The sequence below is a fragment of the Lepidochelys kempii genome, chromosome 20, assembly GCF_965140285.1.
Source record: "Lepidochelys kempii isolate rLepKem1 chromosome 20, rLepKem1.hap1, whole genome shotgun sequence".
NCBI classification, from domain to species: Eukaryota; Metazoa; Chordata; order Testudines; family Cheloniidae; genus Lepidochelys; species Lepidochelys kempii.
In genome coordinates, this window is record NC_136399.1 from 23,019,385 (window position 1) to 23,033,791 (window position 14,407).

General features: G+C 53.4%; 1 protein-coding gene across 1 annotated transcript; it reads right to left on the bottom strand.

Moving 5' to 3' along the window:
- Nucleotides 1-673: 673 nt before the first annotated feature.
- On the bottom strand, nucleotides 674-10,167 carry LOC140901113 (C-type lectin domain family 10 member A). Its single transcript, XM_073319374.1, has 9 exons — nucleotides 9,932-10,167; nucleotides 7,889-8,014; nucleotides 7,275-7,337; nucleotides 5,013-5,075; nucleotides 4,724-4,786; nucleotides 3,679-3,768; nucleotides 2,670-2,815; nucleotides 2,448-2,554; nucleotides 674-1,119 (listed from the first exon to the last, which is right to left on the bottom strand). Exons 1-9 carry the CDS (start codon nucleotides 10,020-10,022, stop codon nucleotides 972-974), a joined length of 897 nt encoding a protein of 298 aa, XP_073175475.1. The 5' UTR covers nucleotides 10,023-10,167; the 3' UTR covers nucleotides 674-971.
- Between the last annotated feature and the right edge of the window lie 4,240 nt (nucleotides 10,168-14,407).

Here is a 14,407-nt window from a genome sequence, read left to right on the forward strand (position 1 = left end):
GAGAAGGGGCTCGCACTGCGAACAGCAAGTCTGTAAACATGAAGCAGTGGTGAACGGGGGGCAGGGTGGCACCGGCAGAGCGTGGAGCATCTCCGGTGGGTGGCCGCCGCGGGAGAAATTTGCCCCTGTATGGAGAGGGAGCACACGAGCCCTCTGGGCCGTAGGGTTGCCACGTGTCTGGTTTTTGAGTGGAATGCCCGGTTGAAAAGGGACCCTGGCGGCTCCAGTCAACACCACTGACCGGGCCGCTAAAAGTCCAGTCTGTGGCACAGTGGGGCAAAGGCAGGCTCCCTGCCTGCCCTGGCTCCAGGTGGCTCCTGGAAGCGGCCAGCATATCCAGCTCCTAGGTGTAGGGGCACGGCCCCCGCCCCAAGCACCAGCTCCACAGGTCCCATTTGCCAGGACCTGCGAGGATGGTGCCCGCGTGTGCAGGCAGCATGCCGAGCCCCCTGCCCCTTGGCCTAGGGGCCAGACATGCTGGCCACTTCTGGGAGCCTCCTGAAGCAAGCGCTGCTTGGCAGAAGCCCTCACCCCAAACCCCCTCCCGCACCCAAATCCTTCCTCCCAGAGCCCGCACCACTTCCTTCACCCCAGCCCCCTGTCCTAGCCCTGATCCCCCTCCTGCACCCCAAATCACTCATCCCTGGCCCCACCCCAGAGCCCACACCTCCAACCGAAGCCCGCACCCACTCCCGAACCCCAACCCCCTCGGCCACAGCCTGGAGCTCGCACCCCCCCTGGAGCCTGCACCAGTGAGTGAGGGTGGGGGAGAGCGAGAGCGAGCAATGGAGGGAGGGGGGATGGTGTGAGTGGGGCCTCAGGGCTGGGGCAGGGCAAGGGAGTTCAGTTTTGTGCCATTAGAGTAATCTGGCAACCCGAACGGACTGGTGTGGGGCTGGAACGGTTCTCAGGCCTCATGGGTCGGGGTACATTTCAGCCAGTGCTCAGAGCAAGGGCGGGACTCCGGCCATCTAGACAGAAGCAGCTTTTTCGCAGATCCACCTGTAGTGCAAGTTGCAGGGCTCGTCATTCCACCGGCCGTCCTCGTGCAGGTGGGCGCAGTCCTCATCTCTGATGTGAAAACTGTACCTGTTATTGGGCTCCCCTGTGGCCCAAAACCTGAAAGGGAAGGAAGAGAAGAGCCCTCCAGCCGTTGGACCACCGGTTCTGGCTGAGATGCTCCCATCTATGTGCTATCTGGTAACCGGGTTCCCCCTCAACGTAACCTAGAGCAGCCTCAGGGTTGGTCTAACTTATGCTCAGGCCCCTGCAGCATTGTGGGCAGCCAAAAATAGCCAAAGCCCAGCTGTGCTCCAGCCCCACCCCTACGTAGGAGGCTTTTCTGCTCTTCTCCAGGCCCTTGAGCCCTGGGCAAGTGTGTGTGTGGGAGATTACGTTCCCTTTATGGCCCCTTGATGGCACCAGAGCTGCATAAAGGGGGGTCTCAGGAAAAAGGAGGGAACAACATGGCCTCTAAGGAAGGCAGGATGACCTCTCCCTGAATGGGGTTTTGTGGCATTTTCACCCCCAAACTCAAGGGTTCATTAAATTCCCCCCACAAACAAACAGATTTTTTTATTTTGAATTATCCAAATCAACACAGGTCTGGGGAAAGTGTCACCTGCTAGCAGAGCAGGCCTCATTACTGGGCCACTAGAGGATAACAACCTACTACCAGTTAATGGAGCTGCTCCTCGGGCTCAATAACGCCTAGCTTGGAGAGAGCACCTTTCAACAGGGGAGAGAAAAGCACTTGACAAAGCATCATTTGGCCATTTTGCAGCTGGGGAAACCGAGGCACAGAGTGGGGCAGTGACTTGCCCAAGGCCACCCAGCAGGCCAGCAGCACAGTCGGGAATGGAAACCAGCACTACTGAGTCCCAGAGCAGGGCTCTAACCACTGGGCCAGGACGTTACTGTTACAGGCCCTCAGTTCACACCCATGCAGTGGAGGATGTCACCTTATCAGTGGTTGAAGCTGCCACCTGCCCAGGCTATGGCAGCACAAATTTCTCCTTGCCATGGTGGCTCAGACCTGCCCTGCCTTGGAGAGACCCTTCTGTAGGCTGAGAGGGGCGCTCCGTCCCCTTGGCCCATTCAGTCCTTGGCCCCTCGGCTGTGATGGCCGACAAGCCCCCAGTGCGATCTGTGGATGCCTTTCCCACTGGGAACTGGGCTGAGACCCAGCAAGCTCGTTTCATACAGAGGGCACCCAGCAGCAACGCCATGTAGTCGCTACAGACCTGGGCCCGATTCGAACCAGTGACCTGTGGGGGACTGATAAAGGCTCGAGTCAGTCAGTCGTCAGGGCATGAAATCAAACCTGAGTGGTGCTGCCCCAGGCCTCAGCCTTGGAGCTACTGAGGTGGAAAGCGCCTGCAGGAGCAGGGGCAGCTGGGGAAGGCCAGGGGCAGGAAGGGGAGAGCAGAGGATCGCCCCATGCTTACGTAAATGCCGCAGGAGTATTGTCCACCCAGCGCCAGACCCCTTCAGTCCCTTGGTCTGTGAAGCCGATCCAGTGACGAACAGAATCAGCTTTAATGGCCAAGTAATTCTAGAGAGGGGACAGCACAGAGGACTGGGTGGTTAGAACTGGAGCATAAGCTAGGCCTCATGGCGGCCCCCTGCATGGGTGCATTTTACCCGAGGAGGGGGCCGGAGGGTCCTACCTGCTCCCTTTGATCGTCGATCACCACCAGATCGGCAGTCTGGCTCAAACAGGTCCTTCTGGCCACCGGCCAACCCTGGGCAGCCGAGGAGAAAAGGTAGCACCTCCCTCGGTACTGCTCCCAGCCAGGCTGGCACTGGGAAGTGCCTGCCAGAGAGAACACAGCAGAGCCAGCACGTGACTCGGGAGGTATGGGCGAGAGGGGCTCCCCACCCTGGATAAACCCAGCGAATGCCTTCAGCAGCTGCCAGGTACCGCGGGAGCTTCCTTCAAGCAGGCCCTGCCCCAGGAAAGCATTTCAGCAAGGGCATAGCTGTAAGGTCACTGGGAGAATATTTGCCAAAAGAAAAGGAGGACTTGTGGCACCTTAGAAACTAACCAATTTACTTGAGCAGTGAGCTGTAGCTCACGAAAGCTCATGCTCAAATAAATTGGTTAGTCTCTAAGGTGCCACAAGTCCTCCTTTTCTTTTTGCAAATACAGACTAACACGGCTGTTACTCTGAAACCTGGGAGAATATTATTCACCCATTTTATGCTTCCTCTAAATGTGGAGGAAATTCTGAGTCACTTCCCGATGGAACAGATCACTATTTACTCTCTCAGCTTGCCAGCAGGTTTTTAGACACTTAGCTAATGAGAAGAGAGAGATGGATGGGTAGATATAATAGAGACTTTGCTTAATACGCTGCTGAAAACATTAAACTGACTCTTTCAGCACAATCCTTCATATAACGCCGAGGGAAGAGCGCCCCCTAGGACCGTGGTGGGGGATTGCACTCAGCACTGACTGCGAGGGAAGACTGCCCCCTACAGATCCCTCATTCCCTACGGCTTCAACAAATAGGAAGGCCCCCCAATGTTCGCGAGGGGCTGAGAGTTATTCAGTATTATTATCTGTACTGCCGTAGCCCCCCAATCAGGCCCCGTTGTGCTAGGCGCTGTACAGACGCAGAACAGAAAACGGTCCCCCTGCTGCGAAAAGCGAGCCAAGGCTGGCGTGTATCTCACCGTTCCCTTTCTGTGCGGCATCCAGGATCTTGTAGGTCTCGGCCCTGATGTCATCTCTGTCATGTTTCGCTTTGGCCAGATCCCTGGACACTGGAAACAGAACACGCCATCATGTATGGGAATGGGTCCCATCCCTTTGAATAGTTTGGGAGACTCGAGTGGCGCTCACCATATTCTGTGCATCCAAAGCTGCCAGAAGTTAGCCAGAGCCGCGGGTGTGTGCAGCTCGGCCTGGCGTGTCTGTGTACAGACCGTAAGCACCGGGATTTGGGGCCTGTCTGTGACACTGAAATGGGGCCCCTTTCTCAGCAGCGGGAGGCACCAAGCTTGTTACAGTCGGTCCGATATAGTCATTAGGGACTGGCGACCTGGCCGAACACTCCAGCAGAAGCCCACCTTTCACCAGGGTCAAATTTATTCAGCTCAACCCTGGTCTCTCTCTTTCCCCAAACCCCAGCAGGAGTCCTGCCTCTCCCCCCTCTGCCCTGCCCCCCAGTTCCCTACCCTTGGCTCCCCAACACCCCAAGCTTATTATACCTGGGCCTCCTGTTTCTGCCAAGCCCTTGAATCTACCTGCCTCCCCTCAGCCCCAATGGGTCCCCATCCCCCATATCCTCCCAGCTTTTCCCCAAATGATTCTGGGGCGCAAGAAACAGCCTCTCTGGAGCAGCCCAGCCCAAAGAGTTCCCTGAAGCCCAGACTGGGAATCCCTGGCACTAAAGGGTTAATCGACTTTCCCCCATTCAGAATGGGGCCCCTGGTGCACACAGAGCCCGGGGTGCAGGCTCTGGGGGTATTGGTTGCGTCCCCACTGGGGTCCGCAAGGCTGGGACTTGGCCCTGAGTTTCCTGCCTTGGTGCCTCCATCTCAAGGAACGAATCACAAAAGCCGCTCGTTCAGGCTGGATCCGGTGTGGGGGGGATCCCAGATTGCCACGGCCACCCAGGGCTGGGATTCTCCAGCCCCATCTCAGCTTCCTGCTGCTGTTCCCCCACCCCGGCCTTCCTCCGCCTGAGCCCCGCTCCACACCCCCGCCTGTCCTCACCTTCCTCTCTCAGCGTGGCCTGGTCCGACTGCAGCCTCTTCAGCTCTTTGGCCAGCTCCTCCCCTGAGAGACAAACAGAGCCCATCACACTCCTGGGGAGTCTCGGGGACCGGGGCTGAGCGGGAGTGGGGAGCGGTGGAGATTGGTCAGGAATGGGGAATGGGGTAGGGAGGGGATTGTGAGGAGGAGGAGGAGGAGGAGGGAGGAAGGCCAAAGGGGTGAGATGAGAGGTGCAGGGGAGTCAGAGAGGGGACGTCGGGCTGTGGATCGTGAGGACTCTGGTACGTACCAGTGCGGTGCATGGCGGATTGATTGAAATGAAGCATCCCCAGTTGCTTCGCCATCTCGGAGCCTGGAAGAGACAGAGCCCGGTGAGCTGGGAACCGTCTTTCTCCCCCGCACTGGTCACGTGGGGCAGGGCCATGTTCCCGAGCAGAGCGGGTCTACGAGGGCCGCCCAGGGCTGGTTTCCTTCCCCAGAGGAGGCTGCATGCGGGTGGATTTGCTTTAACCCCCGAGGCCCTGATAGTCATTAAGGCTCCAGATGGGAGTGAATTGCCCCAGGCCAGGCAGTGAGGCAAGGTTAGAACTCAGGGCCCCCTGACTCCCTGCCCTGTGCTCATTCCCCCAGACCCACGGACGTCAGCCAGCCCTGCCTAGGGGAGAGCCAGTTAGTGGGATTAGTTAGGGTCCCCCCTAGACTAGTGAGTAATGGGGCACCCCATCAAGAACAGCCTTTGCAAGCAGAACGCCCTGAAAAGTCGAGAGATGAAGCTGAGGCTCTGCAGAGCTGCGGTGCTCAGTATCTGGGCCTCTGGGACTGAATTGTGGCCCAGCACCGTCGAGATTGGCAAGAAATTGGGCGCCATTCAGACGAAGCGTCTTCAAACGATCGAAAGCATCAAATGCCTGGGATGCAGGTCGAATGAAGGGATCTGCTTTCTAACGAATCAGGTCCTGCTCGACTAGACGGTCGCCCAATCCTCTCTCAGGCGGCATGGTCATCTGCTCCGAAGTCCTGCCAACTTCCCTGAGAGACTCTCTTCGACTTTGACCCGAGGAAAGCTGGATGGGAGACCTAAAACGTGACAGCTGTACGGTGTCAGAGACCCGTCCCTCACCGGCATCCTAACTCATAATGCGCAGCTTTGGCTCAGGGCAGAACAGCATGGAGGCCCAGAGTGCCTTCCGTCACCTCTATGCTGTCCAAACAGCAGCAAGAGAACTGACCAGCCCTCTAGCCTAGGGAAATTCTATTAGTGTCTCCATGTCCTGGTGCAAATCTCTAGTGTCGACACACAGCACGGGGCTTGCACAATGCCATTCCCTTTTGTAATTCACCAGCATGAGACCCACCGGAGTGAGTCCTGCTTTGCACCAAGGAAGCACGTCTACATGAACGGGTTTGCATCACCTTTTAACCATCGGGGCAAAGTCTCAGTGACGGGGCGGATTTTCCGTCACTCGGAGCTTTTAACAGATTGGGCCTCTCTCCCGTAAAGCACTGGTCTACTCCACCACCCAATATGGAATCGCTGAGTGGCCTCCTCTGGCCTGGGCTCTGCAGGAGGTCAGAACAGATGCTCCGAACAGTCTCTTCTGGCCGTAACATTCATGGGTTTGTGAGCTACCAGGGTGTACATTTCCCTGCTGCAGACAGGCTCTTAGCTAAATAAAGCCTGATCCAAACACCATTCAAGATCATAGGAGTCTTTCCCTCAGGCTTAACGGGCTGAGATCATTAATCAGTGATTTGGGGTGCAACCAAAACAATAAGAGGCTTGATATGTCCTGTTCCCTTGTGTTCCCGCATCTGTTTGCCTGCCTCCACCTCTTGTCCCTTGTCTAATACTTAGGTCGGAAGTGACCTGGGGCAGGGACTGTCGTTTTGTTCGCTATTTGTGCAGCGCCCAGTGCAATTGGGGTCTGGGCTGCGAGTGGGACTTCTACCTGCTACGTAATACACCTAATAGTGTTATGCTGGAGGGTGCTGTTGACTGCTCTCACTTGGGTCTGGGATCCACAGACAATGACAGACCTCATTAAAGCCAATGGGTGCCAAGTGTGGGAGGAGCAATCAAGCCCCTGTAGGCCGTGAGATGGCTGCAGACAATGGAGGAGACTGCCCAAAGCACCAGGCTGCATGGCAGGTTAGAGCTGAGGTGGGTCGGCCTGAGGGTGTCATAGGTCGCAGCCCAGGTGCTAGGAAACCGGCTGCCAGCTGCATGGGTGGAAGGATGAAGGGGCTGTGAGTGGGACCCTGGGAGGAAGCAGAGAAAGAGCTCCCCAGGCACAGAGCTCGCTGGAGGGGCAGCTGTGGAGATTTCTGAGCAAGGAACCTGGCTGCTGCTGTTAGTTCCTGCCCTGCTCAGTAGAACAGGACCCCAAGAAACTAGTCACCCCAAGTCACAGTGAGAACAGACCTGCCTGGGAGCAGCGTTTGCCCCCCTCACGGGAATAAACGTGGCAAGGCCTCAGATTTTGCCTTGGGCCAAAGGGGTAGCAAGAGTAATACCAACAAATGGATGCCTGGGAGAAAGATGAATTGTTACCACTGGCTCTGAGCATGGATTGATCAGTCCGCATCTGCTCCAGCTCCTTGGACATCTCTGCGCCTAGAAAGAGGGACAGACGTCAGCTGTTGTTTATATGGTTTTGGGGGACTCAGAGTAGGGGTGGGTTTTCAGTTTGGAGTCACGGCCCAGGGAGGAATGCTGCATTTCTATTTCCCAGCTTCCCACTGCTCACTTGTGTCTGGGGGAGACAATCTCCCAGTCCTCTCTGAGCCACCCCTGCCCTGGCGCAGTCTGGCCAACCCCAAATGTTAAAAAAATCAGAGATTGGCTTAAAGATCATGAGCTTTGTAAAAAATAATAAATTTTGGATCCCTTTTCTTTGCCTTCTGGTTCCTGAATTGTCATGTCACTTTCTCATTATGCATTATGTGCATTATGGGGGATTATACCCCAACCCCTGCAGCATCCCACGCTGGCCATTGACAGAGACATGGGCTGGGGATGGGAGGGACATGTGGAGTGATATCTTGGCCTTGTTGAAGCCAATGAGAGTTTGACCATTGACTTAAAGGAGCCAGGATTGCACCCCTGGGCTTTTCCACTGGGACTGTTCCTCTGTCATGGTCCTAAATGCTCTCCAGGATACTTACACTTCGCAATTGCCACGGCGAGGAGCACGGCCCACAGCACGAACGACACGGCATGCAGGGCGTAAAGGGTGAATATGGACTTTGCCGCCCCCTTCGGGCCCCTAGGAAACTGCAGCCAGGCATTCCCTGGAAGGGAGCAGCAGAGATGGGGCGGTTAGAGCACCAATCCCTGCCCCATGGGGAAGGCACGAGCGAAATCAGCAGTCACGGTTATTCACCTTCACTAACTCAGAGTGATGGACGTGCCTCTGGGGTCAGGCACCTTGGGCACCGCAGGGCAATTCACACCCTAGAGGTTGGGAGGGACATCAAATAGGAATTGGAACATGATTTTGTGTATTTCCATCCAGCCACCCCTGTTCTATCTAATCTCTCTATCCCCAGGACATCTAGAGTCCATCCACCGTCTCAGGCTTCCATCACTCCTGTTACCCTAGCAGTGAGAGAACCCCATTTCCTGGGAGTCCCCTGTGTTTTCCCAAAGATCCTTCGGGGAACCAGGCTGGGCGGTGCATGTGAGATGCTGTGAGGATTCCCAGGTGTTTCACTCTCCGCCCTGCCCCTGTCTCCTCTATCCCCTTTGACTAGCTTCCACCATCAGCATCCGGCTCCATGGCTCAGCTCTCTGTGTACATCTCCCCCCGCAGCCCCAGCCCCTGCTCGACTTGTGATCCCCTCTTGATGGCTGCCTGTACCCTGCCTTGGCCTCCTCTCCCAGTGCCTGGAGCTTCCCCAGCACTGTCCCCCAAGAATCCTCCCCATCGTGCCAAAGACTCATGCGTCATGAAGACCCCCAGCCAGCGAGGCTGCCCCCAGCTCTGTGCCACTGTCCCCTCTGCTGTAGCCTCCTACAGTGCCCTGTGCACCCCAGCCGCTCCCCAGCCTCAGCTCCTGTCAGCGGGGGGCTTCGGAGGGGAAGGAAGCAGCTGTGTCCCCAACCCCCACATCAGCCTCATCCCACCCATCACCCCCCTTTGCTTCCCAGGCATGAAAATAAAAAAGAGGAAGAAAAGAACTGAAACTCTGCTGTAAATGCAGAATTGTTTCTACCCAGAAAGCACGTGACGCCTTCCCATTGCACAACCCGGGACATGCTGCCTGGTCAGCAGGACTCCGGGGCTGAAATGCAGCGGGCAGGACGTGTACCTCTGGGCCAAGGAAAGGCACTGGGGACAAGGCTGCTGATGGCACGACTTGGGATGTGTATGAGAGCCCTGCATGGGACAATTATTTTAATCCCGCTCTAGTCCTGCTCTGCAATACGCAGGCCCACCCGCTCCCGCATTGTTACTTGTGTTTTTATCCTGCTCCCACCCGTAAAAACCTTAGATCCCGCAAATCCCGCAGGAGACACAGATCCCCCCATGCTACTAAAAATACAAACCAAACAATAACCGTCAGGTAACCTCATCTGTCTAGATAGATAGATCTCAATGAAGTTCAGTTACAATTTTTAGCACTGAAAGAATAAAACTAGAGGGTGATCAGACTGAACTCTTGGACACTCTGTTTACCTTCCCCAGACCTGAAGATGAGCTCTGTGAAGCTCAAAAGCTTGTCCCGTCCACCAAGAGAAATTGGTCCAAGAAAAGATATTACCCCACCCGCCTTGTCTCTCACACATCCTGGGACCAATACAGTTACCGACTATCTATCTATCTGTCTACCTACTTTTAGATCCCTCGTTTCTGTACTACCCAAGCACCAAACACAAACATCTGACAAAATGCTGCTGAACCAAGTTGGGAAGTCCAGCCTGGTTCTGTGCAGCGCCCTCCGGCTGCGATGTCTGAAAAGCCACATCCCAGAGTAGAAACCTGCTCAGTTCCCACCCCATCCCCTTCCGGAGAACAGGGGCCCCTTCACGGGTGAGCACTGCACAGCTCTGTATGCCGGGCCCGATTCCACAGAGCTCCCTCAAACCGCCCAGCCCTTGGTTTCAGTGGTGTGTGAGAGCTGCGGGATCGGGGCCTGTTATTCAGGAGTCAGCTGATTGGGAGGAAGCGACGGTGGGATCTCTCACTATTGCAGCCCGGGTGTTACCTGCTCTTCCAGCTGCCATTTCTGCCTCTTGTTCCTTGAGCTCCACTCGGTCAGACTCTTCACACTTCTGGTAAATGCGGTCGAAAGCCATCGCTCCAAGCTTCTCCCTTTCCCGACTCTGCGCCGGTGAGTTTTATAGCCGCAGAGCCTCTGAGCAGCTTTCCCTGGAAAGGAAACACATGCACCCAGTCACCCTTCCCCTCTTCAGAACTGCAGAGATCCGTGTCCCTGTCACTTCTCCCCCAGCGGCTGGGAACCTTCGTACAATCAGCGTTCCTGGAAACATGTGAGGGGGTACAACCCACCTCCCCCCCGCCCAAACCATGACTCAGTGCCTATTTTGCTTCAGTCTTCAGGTTAATGGAGACCAGATACTCGGCACAATTAATATTAACAACTGCGGGAAGGAACACAAGCCAAACTCGCAAATGATTAGGTTAAGGGATAGTTTAATAAGTTAGATGTATTCAAGACGGCAGGGCCCAATGCAATTCATCCTACTTAAGGAACTAGCTGCTGAAGCAATCTTCAGCCACTAACAAAGGAATGGTTTCTGTTCCTTCCTGACTGCATACTTCTGGTTCCAAATGAGGTGTGTGGTTAGCCACTCTGAGGTTCTACTGTAGTGAAAACAAGAGTAAGTTTGCAAACAGAAAAGGAGGACTTGTGGCCCCTTAGAGACTAACAAATTTATTTGAGCATAAGCTTTCATGAGCTACAGCTCACTTCATCGGATGCATTCAGTGGAAAATACAGTGGGGAGATTTATATACACAGAGAACATGAAACAATGGGTGTCACCATACACACTGTAATGAGAAGAAAAGGAGTACTTGTGTACTTGAGTACTTTCCTTTTCTTTTTGCGAATACAGACTAACACGGCTGTTACTCTGAAAACTGTAATGAGAGTGATCAGGTAAGGTGAGCTATTACCAGCAGGAGAGCGAGGGGGGGGGACGGACCTTTTGTAGTGATAATCAAGGTGGGCCATTTCCAGCAGTTTACAAGAATGTGTGAGGAACGGTGGGGGCGGGGGGAGGGGGGATAAACAAGGGGAAATAGTTTTACTTTGTGTAATGACTCATCCACTCCCAGTCTCTATTCAAGCCTCAGTTAATTGTATCCAGTTTTCAGAGTAACAGCCGTGTTAGTCTGTATTCGCAAAAAGAAAAGGAGTACTTGTGGCACCTTAGAGACTAACCAATTTATTTGAGCATGAGCTGTAGCTCACAAAAGCTCATGCTCAAATAAATTGGTTAGTCTCTAAGGTGCCACAAGTCCTCCTTTTCTTTTTGTATCCCAGTTTGCAATTTAACTCCAATTCAGCAGTCTCTTGTTGGAGTCTGTTTTTGAAGTTTTTTTGTTGAAGAATTGCCACTTTTAGGTCTGTAATCGAGTGACCAAAGAGATTGAAGTGTTCTCCGACTGGTTTTTGTATGTTACAATTCTTGACGTCTGATTTGTGTCCATTTGTTCTTTTACGTAGAGACTGTCCAGTTTGGCCAATGTACACGGCAGGGGGGCATTGCTGGCACGTGATGGCATATATCACATTGGTAGATGCGCAGGTGAACGAGCCTCTGATAGTGTGGCTGATGTGCTTAGGCCCTATGATGGTGTCCCCTGAATAGATATGTGGACACAGTTGGCAACGGGCTTTGTTGCAGGGATTGGTTCCTGGGTTAGTGGTTGTGTTGTGTGGTGTGTGGTTGCTGGTGAGTATTTGCTTCAGGTTGGGGGGCTGTCTGTAAGTAAGGAGTGGCCAGTCTCCATAATCGAGAGTGAGAATATTGGAGACAAATGGTTACTGTCACACTGTCTGGAGAGGCTCACAACCCTGAGTGCCAACCTCAAGGCAGAGACCCCAAACTGGTGGTATGTTCTGTGATTAGCTTTCATTAACCCCGTAACAAGAGTGAATTCCTGAAGTACTGTAACAGTCTTCTCGTGGAGTCACAGTCCCTGTGGGCATTCCAGGCTGTCTTGCCAGGCAAGCTGGACTTTAGATTACACACCAAAGACAATGCTTGTAGCCAATCCTGTAATAATCTAACTAAAGGTTTATTAACCAGGCAAATGAAATAAGAGAGTTAAAGCAGGCAACATGCATACACAAATGAGTTACACTCTGTGGTTCCAAAAGGTGAGAGAGTTGTAGAAATCTGTCAGCACTGCCTGTCTGTTAGGGCTAACCCAGGTTGACCCAGGAGATCTTAGCTCCTGTTTCCTAGTTCCAGCCCTGTGAGAGTCCAAACAGCAGAGTGAGAGAGAGAGAGAGAGAGAGAGAAAGAGATGAAAAAGTTTCTTGTCATCTAGTTTTATTTCCTTCTTCCACAATTCAAGATGATGGGTCGAGCCCTTTCGCAAGGACCCTCTCCATGGGTGCGATGGGGTCATTAACAAAGCCTTTGTGTTGTGATGTCCCACAATGGCCCATTTGGATTCAATAGTCCATCCTGATGGGCAGGAGATAACACCTTTTGTAAGGATTCAGCATTGTACATTAAGTGATTTTCCCCCCTGGCTGGTGAGTTATTCAGAAGAAACATTTTACAATTACAGAGCAAACATGTAATATTACCTTGTAGCATGGCATAGGGACATAAATAGGATTAATCCATGCAGCAATTTACAAGCATTTCATAAATTATAAACACTAAACACATTGTCGTAAGTCCAGTACCCATCTTAACCATGCTAACACATAGATAAGTGAGACTGGTTGTCAGCAATGAATTTGTCAGTGCTTGGCTGAGGCCTAAAGCTTTGGCAGAACTGACGTCTGGTTTGCCAGTGTCACAGTTACATGCAGAGAATAAAATCATAACCCACTTTCTAGAATCTAAGCTTAACTACCAAGCCATTCCCCTGTCTCCTACGAGATAGCTTGGCCCAAGGGCTTTTCCCGGCATGTCCAACCAGTCAGGCAGAGATCTTTTCTCAGAAGATCAAGCCTGCCGGTGGCTTGCCCACACAGATTGAAGGAATCACTGGGGGTTCATCTGCACCCAGATAGAGTTCCAAACATTCATTCTCTGACTCCTACACAGGATAACCCCTTTGGCTTTGGTGATTGCTGCAACCCAGAAGCTGGGAATGGACGACAGGGCATGGGTCACTTGATGATGACCTGTTCTGTTCATTCCCTCTGGGGCACCTGGAAATGGCCACTCTCGGAAGACAGGACACTGGGCTAGATGGACCTTTGGTCTGACCCAGTGTGGCCAGGCTTATGTTCTTACATTCTCTGCAGGCTAACAATTAGTGCTGCGCTCAGACTGTAAATGGGCATCCCTTGTGAACCATCCACTCCTTCATTCACACATGACAAACCCAAGTGAGAAAAGCAACAGACAATGGAAGCAGCAGTGAAAAAACTTACAAGCTTTGCCCTTAAAAGGCAGGGACAATCAAAGTGACTCAGGCACCTTAGAGGTGTTTCCGCATCAGTTTGTAACTTTAAAATGGCAGCATCTCAAGCCCCGGAGGGCAGGGCTGGATTTACACCTTATGCGCCCCTAGGCACTGCATCTTCAGCGCCCCCCTGCCTGCAGCTGGCCTTCGTGTTGCACACAGTTTTAGAGAGGTAAGGTGCCCCTAGAATGCCGACACGCCTAGACATGTGCCTACTATGCCTATAGACCCCTATGGTATGTCTACACAATGTACTAAGCTGGGGCTCTGACTCAGGTTTAAGACCAAGCCCCACTTCTGTCCAACACAGAAGTTAGTTTGACTCAGGCTTGCAGAGCCTGCTAGGGGGTGGGGTCAGAGCCGAAGTCCCTCTGTGATGCAAGTCAGAGCCCAAATGTTTCTTAACCCTGGTCTACACTACGAGTTGAGGTTGAATTTAGCAGCGTTAGATCGATTTAACCCTGCTCCCATCCACACAACAAAGCCATTTTTGTCGACTTAATGGGCTCTTAAAAATCGATTTCTGTACTCCTCCCCAACGAGGGGATTAGAGCTGAAATCGACATCGCCGGGTCGAATTTGTGTTAGCGTGGACACAATTTGACGGTATTGGCCTCTGGGAGTTATCCCACATTGCTCCATTGTGACCGCTCTGGACAGCACTCTCAACTCGGATGCACTGGCCAGGTAGACAGGAAAAGCCCTGCAAACTTTTGAATTTCATTTCCTGTTTGGCCAGCGTGGCAAGCTGATCAGGACAGGTGACTGTGCAGATCTCATCAGGAGAGAATCCCTTTTCCTGGGAGTCCCCTGTGTTTTCCCAAGGATCCTTCGGGGAACCAGGCTGGGCGGTGCACGTGAGATGCTGTGAGGATTCCCAGGAGTTTCACTCTCCGCCCTGCCCCTGTCTCCTCTGTCCCCTTTGACTAGCTTCCACCATCAGCATCCAGCTCCATGGGACACTGTGCGGTCCCACCAGTCTGTGCTTGTTTCCCAGGCCCAGAATCGGCATTCCACGGCATGAGCATGCCCCACTGCCACCAGGATGGCCAAATTGCCC

What these genes read in the sequence shown, in the direction of transcription:
- LOC140901113 (XM_073319374.1), bottom strand. Translation starts at nt 10,022, where the DNA reads ATGGCTTTCGACCGCATTTACCAGAAGTGTGAAGAGTCTGACCGAGTG. An exon ending in ATCCATGCTCAGAGCCAGTG is followed by an intron (nt 5,076 to 7,274) that starts GTAACAATTCAT and finishes TGTCTCTTCCAG; the next exon opens with GCTCCGAGATGGCGAAGCAA. An exon ending in TGCCGCACAGAAAGGGAACG is followed by an intron (nt 2,816 to 3,678) that starts GTGAGATACACG and finishes TCTCTCTGGCAG; the next exon opens with GCACTTCCCAGTGCCAGCCT.